This window comes from Tyto alba, unplaced genomic scaffold (genome assembly GCF_018691265.1).
Source record: "Tyto alba isolate M040663 unplaced genomic scaffold, T.alba_DEE_v4.0 Super-Scaffold_44, whole genome shotgun sequence".
Lineage (NCBI taxonomy): Eukaryota > Metazoa > Chordata > Aves > Strigiformes > Tytonidae > Tyto > Tyto alba.
In genome coordinates, this window is record NW_024881320.1 from 12,075,795 (window position 1) to 12,090,206 (window position 14,412).

Genomic DNA, 14,412 nt, shown 5'->3' on the forward strand with positions numbered 1-14,412 from the left:
CACACTAGTGTGCCATTACCAAGGACACAAATTCTGCCTTTTTCCCTCTGCTGAACAGAACACCTGGACACAACATTCTTCTGTCATGTGTCCCATGTAGAATTTTCATGTTTTACTGTCAGAAAGAGGTATTTACAATTTCTGTATTTAAAGAGGGAAGTTTGATGAAGTTGATTTTCTGAAATGGTAGAAGAGGAGAATGCAAAGCCTGAATTATGATCTGAAAGTTTGCAAATGTGCCTCAAGTCAGTTTCTGCACCTACTTTTTCCAAGCCTAGCATGACCTGCTCCATAATCTCATCTATGCTTTGGAAACACTCTCATTCTACAAATAGGTGTCTATTTCTAAGATAACTGTAGTACTCTGTCACTTCAACCAGCAATATCCAGGTCTCCAGAATACATCACTACTTGTCCCTAGTGGTGACAGAAAAGGGTGGATGTTGAAACACTAGATGCTAAAAGAAAAATACTGAAAGAGTTGGTTAAGTTGATAGTGGGGAATCTGAGAACTTTTTCTTTGCAATACTTCAACTGTTGAACCCAAAGACAGGTCACACTTAAGTGCCGTATCTTTGTTCAGTTCTCTGTTACTTCTGAAAGACCTTCATGCCAGAATATAGAAAAATAATAAAATATGTCTGGTTGGACTTGGAGGTAGAGTTTCTGCTCTCCCGGCACTCCCCGGACAGTTGACAGGAAGGCTGAGGGATAGCGCAGTCTTTTCTTTAAGTGTTTCAAGAGAGCTTCAGGAAGACAGTTTTCCCCAGCCTGGAGTCCAGACAGTGAGAGAATGACATCTAAATCACTACTCAGGAACATACCCTCTCCGCTAAGCAGATGAAAGTGACTGGAGTTCCTGCTGTTAAAGTTCCACTGAAGCTCCACACAGTCACGGTCTAGCGCTTGATTCTGCTCTTAAAGACAGCCTTCATATAGATGCAGACAGCACTGTACTACTAAATCTAAAAATCAAACCCTGACTGAAGTGAAATGTGCCATTGGAAAAGGAATGAAGTAATTAACAAATACCACTTAAATTAGCAAAACACAATGAGATAGCATCACAGGGATTTCATCTCATTTTCACAGTGCTGAAGTACTGATGGATGGTTGTGCCCCAACCTTTACTTATGCCCTTGCATACAAAGGCTTAAGGGCATCCCTGGTACAGGACCAGTCCTTGCTGGATTAGACTAATGTGTGGTATGATTTAGCCATGTGCTTAGAGAAATAATCCTCTACTATTTGGGAAATTCTGATGCAGAAATAGTACCTAAACAAAGACCAGACCGTCTTTACCTTACGAGGGCTGTCCATATAGGTGGGTGTGATAGCAATGCTCCCACTCTCTGAAGGTTGTCCAGAGCTCTTCCCCGAAAGCATTGCTGCTTGCTGCTCCCCCAGTGTCCTAAAACAAAAGGAAGGAATCTAGGGTTTGTTCAAACATACTCTGTCAGCTTCCACCCGAAGGCAACTGTTGCACAGGGGTACTACTTTATTTTCAGACATTTGCTTTCCCACACTCTGAAGCAAAGTCAATCCAATGTTCCGTAAGTACTAAACAACATGGACTCTTGAACTTACTCTGTTTTATTATGTGTGTGTAATACTACCTTATCATTAAAAAAATATTAAAATCTCTTATGTATTTAAGAGCAACAATGTTTTAAATAGTGTTTACAGCATATCTGGTATTAGTACTCTACATTTCTTTGAACCACTCAGATCAATACTGAAGAAGAACCTCAGAAGTTTCACAAGTATTTTAACAGATGTTATCAGTGCAAACAAGCTATTTTCTTTAGGCTATAATTGTTACCCAATGTTTATACTGAGACAACTCAACTGGTGTTGTGTACTTGTGTGCATATGTCCCATTTAAGTTCTTTTTATGCGGATACAACTGTACTGGCAAATCACAAATAGATGACAAATCTAATGTATAATGGTCTGAGATGCTACTTAAAAAGATACTCCTTCTAAGTTACTGGACATCTCTAGTCTCTATATTCCTTTCCAGTCTTTGGTATTCATTCTATTAATGGAAACAGAATACAAGGAAGTCACTGGAAAAAAAAAAAACCAAACAGTATTTCCCCAGCCCTGCCACATGGATAACTGAAGAAGCAGGATCCCACATCCCTTTCTTCGAGGCTAAGTTCCCCAAATCTGCTTTAGCCAGCTCAGGTGGAATACGTAGGAAAGATGTTCTAGTGCTCTTCACACAGCCTAGTTGTAGAGACTCACTTCTGACTGGCTTCCATCTGCAGCAGAGCTGAGAGTGCTGAGGTTCCTTTCTTCCCAATGGGAGGCCCAGACTGCTCCAGAGAGTGGGTAGGAATTGGACCAGCAATCTGCAAGCCTTTCATGGCAGACCCTTTCTAACAAATAAAAAAATGAAAGCACAGACTTAGTCAAACTGGGCTTAACTAGTAAGCAAGAAGCCAACACCTCATGTCAGCAGGGTTTTATCAGGTACACTTCAAAAAGGGTGTTAAACCACAGATACACAAGAAATGGAACAGCCTACTCTCTTGTGTAGATGCTGTTCTCAACATAAAATGGATAGTCTTCTGGAAAAGGTGGACTTTCTCTGAAAAAGATTACCCCATTCTGTGTGTGAATTGGAAAAGAATTTGAAACACACTAACCACACTAACCAGTTTCTCAATACCCTCTTGAAACTACTGTTCACCAGGAATTCACTCATATTCACTCTTTTCACAATCCTTTTCCAAAGTCTGCAGCACAGAGCCAACCTAGCTAGAAGTTACCAGCTTAACTACTTCACAGACCCCTTTTTATCAGTTATATGCACCACAAGGTGCAATAATGTGTCCAGGCTAACCATATCTACAGCACAAAGCAGCTGTGGAAAAAACGAAGCACCAGACTAAGGCATGGCAACCACCCAGAAGAGCTTGTCTTCTCACTGAATGAGCTAACTATTCCGATTCTGTTTCCAGCCAGAGAAGCATGGGATACCCACTCCAGGTAAATTTAATTAGTTCAAGAAGAGCAAGGTGTTAACAAGGCCATACTATTTGAAATCTGAAACAATAAGTTGGTCAGCACTGTGCTTTACATATGGATTACCCAGACACATACACACATGTCCCCAACTTGCTTGGGCCTGTCTCGGTCTCCCTACTAGTGCTTCATTAGATGGTTCAGATAAAACTCAGACTCAGCTTCTCACCCAACTGAAAGCTGACTCACTCGAATCATTCGATCAGACCGATGGCGTCGACGAATGCGGTTCAAGCCCTCCACAAAGCGAATGAATCCATCTAGGAGCTGCCACTCCTCCTCATCAGAACGGGGTTTGTCCCCGTACACATCACAGTGCACCTCGCCTTCCATAATGCGCTTTGTGGCACTGATGCAGGCAGGCAGTAGCAGAAAGCGGGTCCTCCAAAATTTCAGTGACTCAATAAGGCTGAAGAAACATGGAAGACAGGAAAGAGTTCAGCACAGTTTCCTGCGAAGGATTTTACAGTAAGGAAAATACAAATCTATCTGCTGTAAATTTCAGCAAGTGTAATGACAATCTCATTCTGCTATCCCTGAGTGAAAAAGAGCAGATAGGCAAAGGAATGGTGAGCAATATAACTATCACTGGGAAGTACTAAAACATTGATACGCAGAATAGAACACAAGACTATCTTCTGATTAATTATATCATACATTATATTTTCTGTAAAAGAGAGGCTACAAAGGCTTTTTCTCTAAAAATAAGCAAGGAAAAAGGAATTTTAAAGGTACACATTAGAGTAAGAGGCATTGTGATTGAGACCTGAAAAGAAACAAAGATAAAGAAAGACTAGTTTTGTTGAGAGAAGATATCAAAAAGGTTACCGATACTAGCGGAGGTATTCCACAGTGGTAGTAAGAAGCCCTGCTCTACATAGCTTCGGAGTAGGACTACGGTCAAGCTAAGCCCAGGACTCAAGCAAGCCTCCAGCAGATTCAAACTAAATGGAAGTTTTGAGTCAGATCCAGAAATGAGTAAGAAGCCAAGAAAAGCATCTGTGTGGTACAAAATGCCATCATATTTCTTTGCATTTGTAGCAGAGGAAAAAATCCAAATTCATGCTGAATTTTGTGATCAAGACTTTTTTTATCAAAGATCAGATAATGCAACAGTAACGCAGAGTAAGATTCCTACAAGGCAACAGCTGCTAGCACCATACAAGTGAAAGCAGGCCAGTTACTCTCCCTGGAGTACTGAGCATTTGTGGGTTGATCTTGTTGAAGAATTTTTAGGTCAAAAAGGAAAAGAGGCAATTAGGACACAGAACAGTCTGGATGCAAAAAGGAGATCTCACCTGAAATCCTCAGAGCCAGCAGAGCAAATATACTGATCCAAGTAATTCCATTTGTACTCTTCTAGTCTCTCATGGGAAAATTCTACCCAGCAAGAGACAAATTCAGAGTCAGAGTGTGAGGGGCACAAGCTGTACGTGTAGTTTATCTGAGCAGATTCGTATGGATACCTAAAAGAGAAAACGCAAACATTAATCTCAGCACCATCAGTAGCATTGCTTCTCTTTCTTCTCCTAACGAGAAAGGAGGCTCTACAGTATGTTCTTCCAAGCAAGTTCCTGCAGCTGGAAAAGCATGTTCATCTGAACACTGATAGCAAATGGCTCAGAGAGATACTCACTTTGGCAGGTATCGAGTCACAGTAATTATTTTGTCTTTTAATGTCACTTTGTGGAAAGTACGGCCCATACTCAGCCAATACTGATCTTCTTCCTCAGGTCGATTTCTTGATACAAGACCTAATTGTGAAAAGCAAAACACACACCTTTTCAGCTTACTGCATAGTCTGAACTTTGTCAACAAACTGTGTTCTATAGAAAGAGACTCCAGAATTGGGCTTCTGAACTCAAGACAAACTAACAAGCCATCTTTCAGGCCACCTTTTTAAGGAACATATGCACAATGAGCCTTTTTTCTTATGGTTAAGATTTGCTAGGTATCACAACAGAAGAAGGGCATTCAGAACTCATACACCACCAATATAGACCTTTTCCAGGCAGGACAACTATAGAAAAGACAATATGAAGTGTTGAGGAACTGGTGGGTATGATGGTAAACCTGGGTGCCACTTTCACTTCCTCTCCATGCTTCATTCCTGGAAATAACCACTTAAGCTCAGCACTTTACCAGAGGAGCCTTGCTGCTCATTCCCAAACCAGTGAGTAACAACCGTATCCTATTCATGTGTATTCCCTGCCACTGTGAACACTGTATCACACTGACTTGTCTAGAGAATATCAAGAAAAAAAAGAAGTCGAACAGTAAGTCAGATTCTCTCAAAGGAGTATGATAACCTCTTAACTCACTCAAGTTCTCTGGGGTTTAACTAGGTTTAGCTGACCTCTGGTTTCAGGACCTGTCTACCTGGGACCTTCACAGTTATTTTGGGTCTGTCATCTTCTCAAGATGTGCTTGCCCTGCAGTTACCATGTGAATTGTGCTTAAGATATATTCACTCAAACAGCACTCAAGCCATACTTCACTTGGGTTCACCATCATGAATGAGGCCAGTTTCTCATTACAGTTCAAAAATCCTGCACCTGTCCCTTCACAGTGCAGCTGAGTCTTTTGTGCTGCCCCAGATCAGGCTCTCTCCCACCAAAGATTTTCGTATAACGACGATAACAACAACAACAAAAGAACAGACGGTTTCAATGAGCATATATGCCCAACTCACATAGGTTACTGGGATTGGCAGAAGGAGAGAAAGACAAAAGAGTGAATTGTCAATATAAAGTCACTCACCTCGACTGTAAAGGGGACTGCTGCTGAGCGGGGGTGGCACAGCTGTGGCTGGTTTCTGTGGTTTGGATTGCACAATAATTTGATAGCCTTGCATGAGACGCTGACAAATAAACTCCTCAAACACCTGTTGGGCTGTCATCTGCACTCCTTCCTCATCTCTCCTGAACACAAAGGTTAAGGAGACTAGAATAAGGAAGCTGACCACACACCTATTCTTAGCTCTGTGTTTCCTAATTGAGGATTTATGCCTGCCACAGGCAAGTGTGCAAGTGAAGCCCTCTGCCTGTGAAAACCAACCTGCAGGAACAGGAGAGAAAAATGGGTACCTTTCTATTTTAAAACAGGTGATGATTAGCTGTCTGGCAATACTTACTAATGCCTTTAAAAGCAATTTTGCAGCTAGTAACAAATTTGCTTACAACAGTTCTAATAAACTCACCAACGATCACTTTTACAGCATTTTGCAGATAATCTCAGTGCGGTTTGTAGATGTTCAGCAGAGCTCGAAACTGCAAGTGTGCAGGCAATGCTCCAGCCTCTCCCACAGTGGGGAGTCCAGACCAGAGAGAGATTAAAAGACACATCACTATGTCATCTTATTACAACTACTTCTGCTCTGAACTTTGTCTTCCTGCTATAAAGGGACATTTGACACTTCTGTCAGGTGTGTCTTCATTAACCCTTCTATTTCCTATGCGTTTCAATCGCCTTGACTAATACTTTTGTTTGGTTCCCATAAAGCAGCAACATGAACAGGTCTTTCTGATGTCTTACAAGTTGTGGAAAGTTTGAAAAACATTTAAGATGATGAGACAGATTCAGAAAAAAACAAACACCAGCCCTATTAAAGAATAGTTACCAGAGACCTCCAAGACAAGCCAAGAAGTTCTATTTATCCCACTAACAGTTTTCCACCAAGATTCTTTAAACTAAGTATCGCTGAAACTGAGGATAAGTATCTTAAACACTGTGCATACACATGCATGTGATCACTTACAGTTTCCAAAATACTTGCTAGAAAATAGATTAACAAAGAGATAGCTTGAGGCTGTCTTTTTTGATTAAAACAAAACAGAACAAGAAACGAGATGTAAAATTTTGTATGCAAACAATTTCTAATATAAAATCTACAGAACACAACACTGTCAGATGGTAACATCAGAAAAGGTGCAAAGTTACCACTGAAAAGAGAAGAATCTAAGTATTCTGCAGCTAACTATGTTAGCAACTCATCTTTCTCTTGTAGTCTCCAAAGCGTTCCTCTTCCATCAGCTGCGCCTTACGCACTTTAATTCAATGCAAGGTACTTTACAGAGAAGGTGCTGGCCAAACCTGTCAATGTCAGCTTCTGGGAGGAGATCATAGCAACCCTCAGTGTAATCATTCTGCAGACTCTGACGGTCGGGGAAGTAGTCCGTGGTAAGAGGGAGACATGCCGGAGTAGTGAGAGATTTCCAGTCCACTCCAACTGTACAACAGAAGCCTGGCACTACGGGGGGAGCAGACAGCGTCAGAACTGCCTCGTTGTATCATTGGGGGGGCAGACAATGGGGGCATATATGGTCATCCATGAAAAAATAGGGTGCAGAGGAAGATGAAATAAATGTGTGAAGAAAGTTAGGAAGAATGAGGGACAAAACCAGAGTTGGCATAAAGTAAACAGGGACAAAAAGGGGGTGGAATGGGAAGGGAAAAGGAAAGTAGGACGGGAAGAAGGGAGGGAGAGAAAGAGACAGAGTTTGTTAAACAATGCAGTGCACATGCTAATTCAATCCCATCATGCAAATGGCATTCAAAGTTAATACATTTAATTTTCTGTTGATTGAAAGCTAGAGCTGACATAGTCACCGCTCTTCCAAAATTACAGCAAGTCAGATGCAGTGACTCATCATTAATAAAACAGATCAACATTCCAAGTCTGAAAGACCAGCTTTGCATCCTAGACAACTGCAGAAGGAGCTGGGGATGAGGAGGGAAAGAAGGACAGACCAGCCTCTTTCTGGAATAGTACAACAGCAGAAAACAGAGTATTTCTACAGTTATAAAATCAGAAGACAGATCCAGAGAGGTGGGAAGACCAGAAAAATAGTAACTTGGAAAGCAATCCTTCCCCACACCATTTCCTAGAGTTACGTTGCAGTTTTGAGATTACAAAGATCTAAAACTAGACATTAAAAAGCAAAAGCGAACTAAATTATATCAAATCATCGGTTCACTACTGCACTACATTCTAACTTGCCTCAAAACAACCTATATCAAGGCACTTGGCCAACTACTAGTTCTTAACTTCTTGTCATAGAGATCTTATAGCCAGAAAGTTATTTCACTATAAAAATGTTAACATTAATGGCAGGAACGCTTCACAAGGAAGTAGTACAGGACAGACCGCTATAAAGAAAACGTTTTCTTAAGCAGTCACTTTTGTTTCTGTATTAGATGAAGACAGATATTTCTCAGTAAACGATACCAAATTCAGAAACTGACTGTACTACTTCTGCTTCAATTAGCTGATGCCAAGCAAACTTTTAATATTGAGAGGCAGATAAGAGTTCAGCAACTTTAGCTTTTTGCGTAATAGTGTCTGGTGAGGAAAGAATTTCAGATGTAATACGACAACCAGTTTCACATATTCTTAAGAGATAGAACTGCAATCACAGAGACACACAGAGTACAGGGAGATCCTGCAAATTACTGCAGGGCAAAAAGAACTACTGCCAAAAACCAAGTAGGCTCCTCAGTTTCTTGCCTACACCACCTCTCAATGCTTCTACATGCCCTTTCCCTCTCTATATTCCCACCTATGCAAACTCTCTTCCAAACCTTTCTCCTGCTTACTTGGATCCAGAGAGTTAGCGACAGCATCTTCCAAGGAATCCTTGTTCTGAGTTTTGAGGTTCATCCCTACAAAAAAGAAAGATGTGTTATTTCAAGTAATCATGCACTTCCATTTTAAATAACAATAAATCAAAAGCATGCAAATGTTTTAAGAATATGTAATTTCTCTCCTTGGAAAGAACTTGGGGTTCTGCACAGCAGAAAAAATGCACAAAGCCAACTAATGAGGAAAAAAACCATCTTGGATGAAATTCTAACATCTCAGTAGAAGTGTTCAGTAGCTACAAAAGAAGCAAAAACAACCTCTCCAAAATGATGAAATACATCTTGAAAAGTAGATGCCATAAAAGAAGCAAATAAAAGAGAAAAAAGAGTCACCTGTAATTATTTAGCTTGCTAATCTCAAGGTCTCAGCTGCTAAGTACTTTTAAATATATTCAGTATCCAAAACCAGAATCTTTTTTATTGGTTTCTCATTTTATGAACAAGGGATAAGTTAAGAGGAAGAATTTCATAAAACACAGGAACAGCAAGAAAAGAAATTATAACCAACTTTAACTTGTTGGGAGAAGAGAAGCCATATATAAGATTCTAAATATCTAAGACTCTAAAGAGTCTAAATAATTTATGAAAATACTGATTCATATTTACTCCAATTCCAGCATTTCTCGTCATAAACTACCAGTACACCTTTCACCTCTCTGCCAGGAGGCAGGGAGAAAACAAAACAAACAGCTCATCTTCTTGATTCAGCAAATGCAAACTACCTTTTCATCCCCTGCCAAGCTAAAAATTTGAAAATAATTAATTAAGCCTTCAGTGCCCCTAAATATGTCCAATTTATTAATTACAAACTCTTTAAAACTACTGTGTTCTGAAAAGGTAGCAACTTCCATTATGTTTCAACCTGTAAGATAAACCTTGGTCCATACTTCATCAAGAAAGAACAGTAAGGAAGTTTTTATTCACTGTGAAATGAGATAAAATTATAGCTACTGAAGAGATGCTCAGTTTTTGAGCAAAATTCAGTTTATTCAGTTTATACTAACTTAAATAAAGACTAATAAAGGACTTAATACTAATGAAAATTTATATTTAGCTTTGATTAGTACTTAAGACAATGCGATTGTTCTCATTGTCAAATGGATTAATTCTAAACAGCCTATTAACCTAAAAAACTGTTACTAAAGCTAAAGCTCAGTGAACACTAAGCCAATGTGATGCTATGGTACCCCCCTTGACCAGTTCCTCCTAGTCCCCATTTCACATCTGTCTGCTCTATTTGCATCAATATTTGTGCAGTTACAGTGAAACAATCCACACAGCAAAGAGAAACCCCAGTTACTCTTCACTGGGATCAGTTCCCTGAGCTGGTTCACCATGTAGCTGTATAAGCAGCTGCTGTGGCACAGGAGAGGAAACGAGCAGCTAAGGAGAAAAGAAAAACTGCTGGCTTAAAAGGCATTTATCAAAATACAAATTTCAGGAAGCCTTCAAACATTTTAAAGGAGCCATTTTTATAAAACTATCTTATGTAGGTTTATCCAGGAAATTAATATCAACATCATAGCTGTTTCTCTAGATAGCATTTACTAACAGGAAGGATGGTTATCTGCTTCCATGACGATACCAGTAACAGTAGAGGAGCTGACTCAAATAAGCATTCATCTTTCACCAACTCCACTGATGCCATCTGCCACCTAGTTAGGGAATTGCAACAAGATTTATTTGCTCTGAACTACCATCTACCATCTGCTGGACAACAAAGACAACATAATAAATGTCAATGTAAATACACAGTGTAATTTTTCACTGTGAAGCCCATGTTACAGCAAAACATGCTGTGGGCAGCAGGGGAGAACAAGACTCACTGAGAAATCATACTTTTGGAAATTAAAAAAACCCAAACTGTTTCATTTTATAGGTGACTCAAACCATAAAGGAGAAATGTAAGTCAAATCACAGTGTAGCAGCTACAGATGGCTGAGGGCGTTTAGTCAGGGAAGGTGATCATAATGACTTTCAAAAAAGACAGACACAGATTAACTTCCACCACATACAGGATTTATATCCAATCTACAGACACAAGAGACTTCTATAAAACGCAAGCATGCTTATTGCCAGGATATACTCTGCATCTACATTGTCCAAATTGTATCCAGCAGCTGAAATGCAGTTTAGTAATTGCAAGAGCAAACAAAGTCTATCTGGAAGGCAGGAAAAAAAAAGTAAAGCAAGAAAATGAAATGTATTCAGATGAAATTCACAGAAGGAAACAACAGAACAAAATAATTTTTAATGCGACTACATGAACACAAGAGAGACACAAGAAAATCAAATCTGCTAACTTCTTTATGGCTCTTCAAGGTATGAGCATAAGGGAAAATATAATTGTTTTCATCCAAATGTAACTAAAAGGGTGAAATTTCTTTTTTTTTAATAATTTTTAAATTGCTTTTGAAAAAAAAAAAAAAAAAAAGAAGTCTTGAAGCTGTAGTCCAAAAGATCATTTTTTTTTTTCCATGTGCCTATCTAAAAACCGTGTCCATAAAATCAGAAAGTAGGTTGCAAAAAAACAGACAACACAACAGAATGCTTAGTGTGGCATGTCGTTCCACTTACAGGACTCATAAGAAATGTTGAGGATTTCCACTAATTCAGGTGTCTGGGTAAGGTAAGAAAGACAGTGCTAATCTTCAACTGAAAGTACAGACGTGTCTTCTCTCAAAAATGTGATGAAGTATTTTGGTCTGCATGAATAACATGTAGTATAAGCAGCACCGTTTTCAAAGTGCTTAAAATCTGGAGAAAGCGCATTTGTAGATAATGACAAGAAATGCCACAAAACACTGAATCCCAGAATTTACCATGTACAATAAACCTGCTTTTTTACAGCTTCTCTCGGAACCTAGATACCATCAAGCTTTATTCTTTCCATCGGCTTGCATATATAAAATATATATATATTCAAACAGGTTTCTTAATCCAAAGGGTGATACCTTTAGGCAACTCCACCCAGAAAAAAAAGAGTTCTGAACAACACCAGTGCATATTTAGTGATTTTTTGCATCTGGACATCAGTGCTTTGTTATTATGGAACTAAGCAACTGCCTGAGAGCTTACCATATGTAAACAATGAGCATCTTCCTACAGTAAAGTTTATAAGACACACCTATAGAAGTAGAGTCACATTAAACAAAACCAAAAGAACCCCCTCAAAACAACAAATCAACCCAAAAAACTACCACACACCAAAAAGTCCAAGCAAGACCATTAACAGAGCACTCAAAGTCAAAAACTGTTTTTCCATTATTGATTCTTTCTACTTTGTAATGCCTGGTCCACCCACCTTCTACGACTTTTGGCTCTACTGCTTTGTCACTGCTAATAAGGAAGGGCCTTCCCTCCCAACTCCATGCTCTATCTCTGCCTTACCTGCACCGTTGCCGCCAGCCAGACCATTAGAGTACTCTTCTGTTCCACTGAAGCTCAGAAAAGAGGCACTGTCACCTGGATGCCGAGAGCTGGTATGTCTGGAGTAAAACAAATTAACCTGCATTACACGAACTTCCCTCACTCGTGCCACTCCTTGCTCTTAGGAAGAGCTGATACAAAAAATAACAATCAGCCTGATGCCTCAGCTGAGCCAGCGGAGAAACCATGCTCCTGATGATGTTTGCAGAGATGGTAACGGGCACAAAAGCTTCACAGAGAAGGTTGTAACACAATTCCGTATCTGTCCCTACTGTTTGCTCTTTGCCTCTAGCAATAACCAGCACGCTGTCTTTGCAGGACAGTGGAGAAGCAGCTACTCATACACCTCCCAGGACAGAAATAAAATGTAGCTAGTTATTTACAGATCTGATTTCATGGTCTATAAAACCAATATTCCAGACTGAGCAAATTGCTTTGGGTGAGTATGTCATCCACAGAGATGACAAAGAGATCCAGAAAAAGAATTATCAAGAATATGACACAAAAGATTGGTGTTAGTGGCAAGATAATTTAGCACATTAGGATGTACTTATGAAGTCATAAAAAGACAATCTTTTTTTTTTTCTTTTCAAGTAGAACTAGGGAACAAAGTAGATGAGGATAATGTAGTATTCAAATTATGCAACAAAGGAAGAGATTAGAGTATTCTAAAGGATAATACAAAGTACGAAATAGGACAACAATTTCCCTATAAAAGGAAAAAAAACATAACAAAACATGAAATAATAATTAGGCAGTGCAATTTCCTGAAAGACTGCTTGAAGGTAGCAGGAAAAAATCCCCTGAAAATCAAAAAAGCAGAGAATACCATCAACGTCCTCACTCATCCTGGACAGCCAGAAACAATATGTAACATGAATTTCACAAAGCATGCAAGAGGAAACACATAGCAGGAAAGACAGCACAGTTAATGATGAAAGAGACAAACTTACTGGCAATTCTGAAGTTGCCTACACTACCAAACTGTTTTTGGTAAACAATATTTAATGATGAGTGAAAAACATGGACAAAATGTTTTCAATAAAAGAATAATCACATAAAAACCAGGTAAGAGTATCTGGAGATTGGAGAAGAACTGTGCAGCTTGAAAAATGTCCTAGGTGAAGTGAACGACCTAATTTCTCTCACTGTAAAAACAGCCTCCCCTCAACGGTGCCACATCTGGTAACACTGAGATCTTTTTCACTTCTCAGAGCCAACCATCAATATAAGCTCCCAACACTGACCAAAGCTTGTTTTTTAAAAGAAAACTAGTTTACCAACACAGCTACTTTCATTTGCAAGTCATCCCTGATGTTTATGATGGCTGTATTCTTAGCAGCATGGGGAAGACAGGACTGAATGGATAGCACTCTCAACAGTTACTGTGCTCTGTGCTAGAAAAACGTTCTGTTCTGGGATGAAGGTGATAGTCAAGAATTAAAGACACGGGTTTTTATAAGGCAATTTTGACCAATTCCATGACTGATGTATCATGTCGGTTGTGCACTGCAAACCCTCTGTGATAAACTACCACCTTTCCCCATTCAGGGAGGTAAACCATCTCCAGCCTTGTCAAAAGGGCTTTATATCTCAAAAACAAGTATATACTGCATATGTGGCACTGACACAACATATTATTAAATGTAAAGATCAGAACCTATAACTGTCTCACTGTAACATATACAAAATTTTAAGGAGAAGGGATGTTCATGCAAAGTCTTCACAGACTCACCCTGAGGACCTCACCTGCCAGTTGCCTCATGGTAAGCCAGCTCCAGCAGCTCCGCAGAGGAATGTGTCAAATCCTGCTGCCCGTTGCCCTGCATTTCCGCCATATTCTGACGGGTTTGATGATGGATCTGAATAGCTTCTCCTGAGGGACCTACACAGTTACAGTTTGATCGTTAATCACCACATCTGCACTGACTCCTCAGTTGCTTGTACCCTCCTTTTGTCAACAACACAGGCAATGCTAACTAATGGAAATTAAGACAGCGTATTTACAAAATCTTTGAAGACTTCAACCTCTGCATCTTCTCTGAAGCCAGCGAAACAGAATATATTTTTAAACATTTTGGAGGGCCTACTTACAAGGTGCTAAACAAATACGAGAACAATTCAGCATCTGAAAGTCAACCCAAAATTATAGTTATGATTCACTTCAACAGCCTCCATCTACTATGAAATCATCCATGGTACCTGATGCTGCAAGGTTGTAAATAGATGGTAATATTTCCAAAAAGAGGATCTCTGATTTATCAAGCCTGTACACTTAGTTCAGCCTCTGTTACCGTGCAGAAAGTTTCA

At 39.6% G+C, this 14,412-nt stretch overlaps 1 protein-coding gene across 10 annotated transcripts in view; it reads right to left on the bottom strand.

The window, feature by feature from the left end:
* DEPDC5 (DEP domain containing 5, GATOR1 subcomplex subunit) overlaps nucleotides 1–14,412 on the bottom strand; it is a 47,372-nt gene that overhangs the window by 15,494 nt on the left and 17,466 nt on the right. For 6 of the 10 annotated variants that reach the window (XM_042805129.1, XM_042805124.1, XM_042805128.1 and 3 more), the window contains exons 23-32: nucleotides 13,852–13,987; nucleotides 12,064–12,161; nucleotides 8,629–8,694; nucleotides 7,126–7,309; nucleotides 5,794–5,954; nucleotides 4,670–4,787; nucleotides 4,332–4,499; nucleotides 3,223–3,442; nucleotides 2,251–2,384; nucleotides 1,303–1,411 (exon numbers count right to left, since the gene is read on the bottom strand). In XM_042805129.1, the coding sequence (XP_042661063.1) occupies nucleotides 1,303–1,411; nucleotides 2,251–2,384; nucleotides 3,223–3,442; nucleotides 4,332–4,499; nucleotides 4,670–4,787; nucleotides 5,794–5,954; nucleotides 7,126–7,309; nucleotides 8,629–8,694; nucleotides 12,064–12,161; nucleotides 13,852–13,987 (1,394 nt within the window). The remainder of the gene's footprint in view (nucleotides 1–1,302; nucleotides 1,412–2,250; nucleotides 2,385–3,222; nucleotides 3,443–4,331; nucleotides 4,500–4,669; nucleotides 4,788–5,793; nucleotides 5,955–7,125; nucleotides 7,310–8,628; nucleotides 8,695–12,063; nucleotides 12,162–13,851; nucleotides 13,988–14,412) is intronic. The other 4 variants (XM_042805131.1, XM_042805126.1, XM_042805130.1 and 1 more) reach the window with 1 other exon arrangement.